This window comes from Chenopodium album, chromosome 11 (assembly GCF_948465745.1).
Source record: "Chenopodium album chromosome 11, dcCheAlbu1.1, whole genome shotgun sequence".
Classification (NCBI taxonomy): domain Eukaryota; kingdom Viridiplantae; phylum Streptophyta; class Magnoliopsida; order Caryophyllales; family Amaranthaceae; genus Chenopodium; species Chenopodium album.
In genome coordinates this window covers 9,249,524-9,258,412 of record NC_137844.1, presented here as the reverse complement: position 1 = coordinate 9,258,412, position 8,889 = coordinate 9,249,524, and the positions used below count along the sequence as shown (strand labels likewise).

Sequence of the window (8,889 nt, the reverse complement as noted above, 5' to 3'; positions counted from 1 at the left end):
GTGTTTGGTTTTAGGAGAGAGAAAGAGAAGCAAATGGGTATAGTAGGAGAGCGAATGTTCTTATTTTTTGATTAAGTAGTAAAGGTTGCGGTTTAATATTTACAAAAGTGTCATTGCTCCTCTTCCTTTAATCGGATCCGTTCAAATCAATCTAATCCTACGGTAGATATTGGTTCTTATATAAGATTGGGTTCTCATATAAAGGAGGGTTCTTACCGGATCCCTCCCCTATATATATATAACAGCTACTGCTTGGAGAAGTCAGAAGAAACTGATCTAGATATATTGTTGAGCTGCCTATATCTGCAAATGTACGAGATTTTTCTGAAGAACTATAAATTTGTTGCAAATTTGCAAACCAATATTTGCTTAAAGCTACTTATTAGATGACATGAATGAGATCGACCCAGTATATTGTAATAGCTTGCTAATCTTCGTAATAAGCATATACTACCTTGTGCATTACTACTTATTACATGTGTCTTTATAGACTACTATGTCCCTGCAGCAGTGAAGGTGTGTTTAATTTGATTAGCAGTAAAGGAGATGGTGCCAGAAAGAGAAGGAAGGGGAAGGGTGGTCTCTCATACATGCATTTTCTTTCCTAGTTGTATATGGTCATCACTATGGGTGCAGTTAACTTAGGAGCCATATGACAATGATGGTTAACCTCTCAAGACCATCGGATTTTTAGGCTCTTTTTAGTTGAAGGAATTTGGCTGGAAAAGAAAAGAAAGGAAAACGTTTAAATATGTTCCCATGTTTGGTTGGATGAATGGAATGAAAATTTAAAAGAAAGAAGGGAAAGTGAAATGAAAGCCTCTTTACAATTTTTCAGCTTTCTTTTTCTCCCAAAATTAGAGGAATTCGACTGGAAAGAGAAAATAAAAGCATATTTTCTTTTTCTTCCCTTCATTACATTTCATTAACCAAACATTGAAAATAAAATCTCTTTATTTTCCCTTCTCTTCCTTTCTTTTCCCCTCCTTTCCTTTCTCTTCTTTTCCTTTACTAACAATGAACCAAACAAAGCCTTAAGGAAAACTATACTTGCGTTATCAACCTATTCCATACAGCATGGCACAAAGTAAGCCTCTTTTTTCCCCACTTTTTTCTACTCATACTCACCTTCACAATATCTACAAAATTGCCATATCAACATTCTTTATCAATTATTTATGTACAAACATTAAATTTGTTAAAATCTTTTAAGAACAGAGGTAGTGACAAAAAATAAGACGAGCCAATTTAAGCAGGACTGAGGGAGTAACAGAGACAACAAAATATGATGCGAAATTTTGATTCGATATGTGAAGGACCTCTAGCTACTAGTACAACAAGTCAAAATTAGGACCCACTCCCCACCATGCTCGCCACTAATGGTGCTAACCATGCCATAAAACAGCATACTTGCCCTTTACGACAAAAGAAAGCACAGAACAAAAAACAGCATGAAATCAGAATAATTTAAATACACACACAATAATTGAACATTTAGAAATAAAAAAAAAAAAAAAAAAAAAAAGGCTACTAATAATAAAGATTTTCCTACATAGTTACACAACCCAGGGATGCTTACAATATTTAATACGTACGTAGTATACTAGTAGTCTCTCTCTGCCTTCCTAACTAGATCTAGATTATACAGAACAAATAATACGTCTTAACAATCCGTGGTCGAAAATGCGAAAAGAGAGCTAGGAAACAAGCATCCCTAAAAGATGATGTGAAGGATGGGTTGAAGATACAAAATAACCCTACTAAGCTTAGAATTGCATCATACATATGGCTTGCCCTACTTTGAAAAGATTGAAAACCAATAAGTAGTGCTAATTCACATGCTTGCCCCACAAATCCTGCACATGGGCACGTACTACATCATTACTTGCAATGATCCATCCTTCAATTCTACATAAGCGCGATGGCTGAGATCGCTAGTGTTGTAAGGATCAAGCCTGCACTCATGCTTTGAAGCTTGTTTCCAGCATGGCTGTCGTCGTAGCTTCCAGTAGGAGCTAATCCGGTACCAACCCCACCAAGTACCCCGTTCCCTGCATTTGGTGAAGTATTGTAGGGAGAGGTGGAACCTGGGTTCATGCCAACACCACCAGTGCCAGTGCCTGTGCCACCCATACCACCGGTGCCACCAGAAACCGGAGTTACACCGGGGGTGGAGCCAGACCCAGATATCGGGGTGGAGGTAGGTGTAGTAGGAGAAGTTGTAGGCACTGTTGTGGTAGGGGTACCACCCATACCGCCGGAAGTAGGAGAGCCACTGGTTCACAAAATTAAGTAACAAGTCCATCAACATTTTTTGAAATCACACTTGAAAGTGACATCTAGATCTAGGCACATATTTGCTCAAGGCACTTAAAAATTGATGAAATTTTTTCAGAATGTACAATACGACGTATCACAAGGTCAAACAGAACAATGTCATAGTTAATACAAGGCAATGCTTTTTTCCTTCACTATAATAAGATTTTCATACAGGTCATCTACCGAGTCCGGTCACTTGAATAAATTATATGAAGAGAAAAGATGTTTTCGCTTTCAATCATGCAAAAGGCCGGAAGATATATATTTGCTAAAGATTTAGATGCCTACTTTTATGCCTTTAAAACAAGGAAGACAAGTAAACCTTGTCATCACTTTGAAAAGAAACCTAATACAGAGTATGAAGTAGCTTAGAGGATCCTTGTTAAATTAAACGATAGGTTCCTAATGCCTTTTATGTATGATCCAAATTACAAGTAGCAGCTCCTACTTTAAAGGTAACAAACAAAGACAATCCCACGTGATCAAACACATGCCAATTTCCAGAAAGATGTCCCATGTGCAAAACACTAATCAAACACCAACAATATTACGGGCCAAACTTAGAATTACGCGAGTCCTCATACCACAGTAACCACACTATAAACTGTCCCCTGCTTCCGCTTTGGTTGAAAAGTATACAAACGTTATAGTTCATAAGTACATTATTAATGATACACTATACACGTCTCCTAATCGTCAACATAGCAGTAAACTAGATAGCCTGCCCAAAGAATAACGACACGAACATAAAACCGAACGACTTAATCCTAAGTTTCTTAACATTTCTAAGGTCTTAGAATTGAGGCCATTTAACCTAATATAATAATCGAGTTCGAAACAATAGTAGACAGAGCATTCTAGACACAACTTATCAACACTAGAGGAATCTAAAATATCCAAGACAGAAAAAGAAGTGGCCACAAAAAGATTAACATCAAGTATATACAGTTGCATCTATAGAAAAATCCAGCATTATCTGAAAGCTGACAAATCACCGTAAAATGGTACAGTTTTGTGCCACTTTATTCATCCATGTGACACAGCATGATTACCTTTTTTTTCAAGGGTATTATTGGAAATGTATAAGAGGGGTAAAACTGTCTTTTTATGTCAGGTTACACAGCAAATTTCGTGGCACATTTAACTCATTAGATATAAAGTAGAAAACGTTATCTTTCATCAAAGTGCAAGCCACCTGTCCCTTAAAACACTGACAGGTGAGTCAAAAATGTAATCATACATGAAGGATTTGATGCAGCAAATTGCAAAATGACAAGATGATTGTGATTACCAAGTGTGAAAAGGAAATTTGGATTCGATTAAGATTGTTTTTAATTAAGATTATTTTTACCATACTCACCCCGTGGCACTAATGTTGTCTCATATCTTTAATCCACTTTTAAAGAGTTGGTTTGTTCAAAAACAATGTAGAGTTTAAATTTTTTCCTTTGGTTGTAAGAGGAAAAATGTGTCATTGAGGAAATGGGGAAGACGCCGCGTTTAAAAAATGGGGCAATATTAGTGCGACGACGAAAGATTACTCTGTACCAGAACTGTTTGAAAAGAATATGCTCTCATCATAGTAATGATATTAAAGAAGAAGATGCTCAATCTATCCACCATAAGAAAAAGTGAAGGCTTTAGGCAAAGGTCTTACTCATATCATACAAAAAGTAAACTCTTTACTTTAATTTAGATTTATACTACAATCAAATCAATAGCTCCTCTTTAAACTATATCCTCTTGAATTCGGAACCGGCCAAATCTTTCTTATTATTTATGTAAACAACCAATTAATAGTATAATTAATGAACAAACACAATACTACAACTAAGGAGTTCTTTGTGTGGATGTATTCCGCCGCTTTGTTCACTTTAGAGCTTAGAATCTTTTGAGCTGGGCTCCAAAACTTTGAACAAGGGGAAAAAAGGCAATTGTTTGAAATAATAGAGATGGTTTCGAGCATATTTTTGACTCAGAAAAAAGCAACATATTAACAAATTGAACGGCTATAATTTTCGATGGACCACCTTTGAACTTAAAGTAGACAAGTTTATCAAACAACAATGCATAATTTAAGGCCAACAAGGGAAGGGGATATATATATGTGCAGGGTTAGCAAATACAGCGACGGAGACATCATAAAAATGACATGCCACCTAAGGCACCTTTATGATGAGATAAAAGCTTCTTACTACGTAGTATATCAATACTTTATGATCACAATACATGAGCTAAACAATCACGTAAAACAAATCTCAGTCTCATCTAACATACCTCCTAAATATATAATTTACAAAATCAATAATGCAACAAAAAAACATTTAGAAAGGTCAATTTACCAAATATTTGACTGATGAATGGTTACATCTCATCCAAACAACTTTGTTTGACATTAACATCAATAAACCATAGTCCATTCACACATTGCTTCTAAATGAATCTGAAACATTCCTTCCCCCTCTACTACTTTTTCCGATGAGGTAATACTTTCCGGATATCACAAAGGACAGGTAGAGAGATATAGGGGGTAATTTTAGACGAGTCAACTTATGTCAGTTTTGTTATCTCTCACTCCAAATGGACCCTATTTAGAAGTATTTTTTTGAAACCTTGGAGAAAGTCCTTATATGTAATTATCATTTTTAAATGTTGTTCCCCCTCTTTAATTACACGAGCAATCATACTAATCCACGTAATCCAAGCTAAACAACACCAGATTTGTGATGTTTTCTAATTGGGTGTTACCGCTTTCTTTATCTAATCTTCAATAAAGTTGACAAGGAATTTATGTCATGCCAACCAAGTGACTCAACTATTGATGGTCTATGTAAAATCATAAACCCACGAAACATAACGATATTTAAACAGATAACACGAAAATGAGACATACCCAGATGAAGCTGAGTAAGAGCAACCTCCACCACCTGTAAGAATTAACACAAAAGAGAGAACGAATGGAAAATCGCGTTAGCAACCGCCATTTGGGAAAGAAAAAAAGAGTAAAGTTTCTTATCTTCTACTACATCAAAATTTGACATTCAATCAAAAAGTAACCAATATGAAGAAAAATAGACCAACTAAAGTTTAAGATTACAAGTTAACAATTAATTTTATCCTCCATGGTCCAACCAGAACAAAAAGTAACCAATAAGAAGATAATTAAACCAATTTAAGTTTAAGATAACAAGTTAACAATGTCATATATTCATAATCGAATGCAGCAAACAACCTCATGGAAGTCACATTTGACATTCATGCTTTGCTGACTCAATAGTCGGAATTAACATAGGATACCTCTAATTTTCTTATACTTCCAGATCTTTCTAACCCCATTTTTAGTAATAATAGCATAGAAGCCACTAGATTCAAATTTTACACCTAAGTTGTCCACATATAACAGGAATTTCACCAAATAAGCCTTTTTTGCACATTTTTATAGCCACTCTTCTTGAATTTAAGGATAAATTGGCAAATTCACACTTCATTTCCAATTTTTTTTTACCATACCTATATTTAACAACATTATTAGAGACGAGACAACTAACAATAAGTCCCCAAAACAAACATTATAATCAGGTAATTAGTATTAAAATGAGATTATTTAACAAGAAAGGTGGAAAGAACTTACTGGGGTCAGAGTTAGTGAGAGTGGCAGCACCACTAAAATCACAGGTGGCACCTTTAGCAGCATTTTTCTGGTAATAGCTGTTAACAGCATAAGAGCAGTGTGCTGTAATAGAGTTAGGATTGTAACATTGACCACTTGGACTTATTGGCTTACAATCTGCTCCTGCTCCACAAGCATAGTCTATTGCTTTCTGCATCATGTTTGGGCTTACATTTGGCTTACATACACAAAAACTCGCACCTGCATTTAAAACCCGGGTTAGTCGGTACGACTAGTATGACCACTGTCGTGTCACGCTATAATTTATTGTGAGACATTAAAAGTTACCCCAACCCCCCCTCGGTTGGTGAGACTCGTGTAACACTAATTTATTTTATTGCGAGACATTAAAAATTACCCGTATCTCTCACAAATCTCACAATTTCTAATAATAATAAATTAAAATAAGGTTAAATCCAAATCAAATAATTAATTGTAAAAATATTATTTTCTAAAAAAGATTAGAGAGCAAGAACTGAGTTGAAGAACAAAAACTTTTAGTATGAGTATTACTATATTTAGCAAGGAAAACAAAGAAATACCTGAAAAAAATTAGTTAAAACAACAAAAGATACTATTTTAGGAAATATGTTAGAACAAAAGAAGAAAGTTAGCAGCTTACTTGAGTAATTAGCCATAGATAAGATGAGCAGACCAATAACAAGATGCACAGCCATTGATGAAGCTTGAACAAAGGAAAACTAAACTGGGTTTTCTCTGACGTTTATGCTTTTGAGGAGAGAGAAAGTGGAGATTTTAGAGAGAGAAAGTAGGGATTTTTAGAGAGAGAGAGAAAGAGAGAGAGAGTAAAATGAGGGGAAAATGAAAGGGGAGGTGAAATCCTTTAAAGTAGAGAAGAGGTGATGGGATGCCAAAGTGATGGTGTATAGGGATGTGTGTATGTGAGCAAATAGTTTGGGAATGGGGTAGCTAGGTTCATTTCTAAGGACCCATAATGCAAATTTTTTAATTACTACCTGTTTTATATTATTTGCAACGATTTGACATGAAATAAAGGAGAAAAATATCTAATCATAACAAATTATATAAAACTGAGGTAGTATTATAACAAAGTACTTTTTCGGTTTTCTTTTAATCGTAATGTTTGAACTTATTTTAAACTTTAAAAAGTATTTAAACGGAGAAAATACAAATTTATCTTTGTGATAAATAAAAAAATTGGATATCAAGTACTTTAGTATTTTTTAAATAAGTCAACAACTTTTATTAAATGCAGACACCATGCTGATTGAGATATTTTGTTGATTTATTTACATTAATGTTACTAAATAAACGATATTTGTTTATCAGGAAGATAAAGTGAGGCTTCTTCATTTAAATATACTTAAATCTAAATATTTAGTATGTATATTAAAGTATTAATTTATTTATTACTTAATCATTTGTGGATGGTGTGGTGCTCTAGTGATAGATGATCAAAATCGTGTTTTGAAGACCATAAAATTTTAATGTAGCATTATGAATTTATGATTAAAAGAGAACCGAAGAAATACTCCATATAATCTGAAAAAAGGTAATTACAATAAAAATAACAGAAATACTCCGTAAAATCTGAAAAAAAAAAAAAAAAAAAAAAAAAAAAAAAAGTGATATTTATGGCAGGAGAGAGTGACAGCACAAAACGGTGGTACACTTGTGGGGGCCCTTTTTTAAATGTCGGCTTCTTTGCTTTTGTAGTACACTCCTGTTAATTTTTTAAAATTAAATTGGCAACGGCAATATATGAACGATAATAATGCAAAATACTCTATTTTTGACATTAACAATAATATTTCATTCATTCGGTTAAATCTTTCCCTTTTTTGTTTTTTAACTTGATTCTTGTCTATTTTTGAATTGAGGTTTGTGGTTTAACCAATGTTAATGTAGGAATTTTTTTAGTACTTTATTGATCTTTTATCTACTCAGTTCTTATAAGCTTGTATTTGGGAGTAGTATGTATGTATGTACTGAAACCGTGAATAAAGCAAAAAAAAATATAGTAAAACTTTTAAAGCTCGTATAAGGGGGAATAAAAAATTAAAAAAAAATATTGTCGAGGAATTGAAAACAAATAAGAGGGTTAGTTTGTACGACATGAAAATGTTTCACCTTAACACAAGTTTGTCATAAGGTCGACACGGCATGAGAGTTATGCCTATAGGTCATGTTCTCATAGGTCATGCATAAGCTTTACTTATAAAAGATCAACACAAATTGACACAATATAACTAGGAGTATATTTTAGCTTGATTTGGGTTAAGAACCACTTGAGCACGAAACACGCTAATATGGTTATGGTACAACTCCAACTCATGCCCACCTCTAGGTAAAATACTGTAAAACTGAATATGCAATATTAATAAGATGTACTCCGTATCTTCTTACCTAAAAAGCTCGCATAACAATTTTATTTTTATTTATTTATTTTTTTTAGGAAATAACAAATAGTTAGTACAAAGTTGAAAGAGGAACCCAAAAAGCAATGCATTTTAATGGAACCTCTTTACTAGAGGCCTAGAGCTAAGGTTATCTATTTTGTGTTCTTCATTTTCGGTCATATGGAATTAACAAGCTAGAAAATTATTACTCGTACATGTAATAATTACTTATGACTTATACGAAGTCATTGTACTTTGTACTTGGTAGATCATAGATTACATAAGATAATAATTACTCGTTACATTAGAAATTCCCCTGGTGAGGTGAATTTTTTAATGTCTTTTTTTTTAATATAAAAAAAAAAAATTATAATAATAATGATTACTTATATGAATTTTAAATGCAATTTTATATGAAACGTCTAATTGTTTTTAATCTATATTTTATTACGTAGTAGTATTTCCTCAATTTTGAACTACATAAATACTTTACTTTGAGTCACATAAGTTGCACAGCAC

General features: G+C 33.5%; 1 protein-coding gene across 1 annotated transcript; it reads right to left on the bottom strand.

Moving 5' to 3' along the window:
* Positions 1 to 1,483: 1,483 nt before the first annotated feature.
* Positions 1,484 to 6,886, bottom strand: LOC145567346 (uncharacterized). The gene is made up of 4 exons (XM_081626611.1): positions 6,612 to 6,886; positions 5,951 to 6,190; positions 5,213 to 5,246; positions 1,484 to 2,275 (listed from the first exon to the last, which is right to left on the bottom strand). The coding sequence occupies exons 1-4, from the start codon at positions 6,664 to 6,666 to the stop codon at positions 1,909 to 1,911; spliced, it is 696 nt and encodes a 231-aa protein (XP_081482737.1). The 5' UTR covers positions 6,667 to 6,886; the 3' UTR covers positions 1,484 to 1,908.
* Positions 6,887 to 8,889: the final 2,003 nt, after the last annotated feature.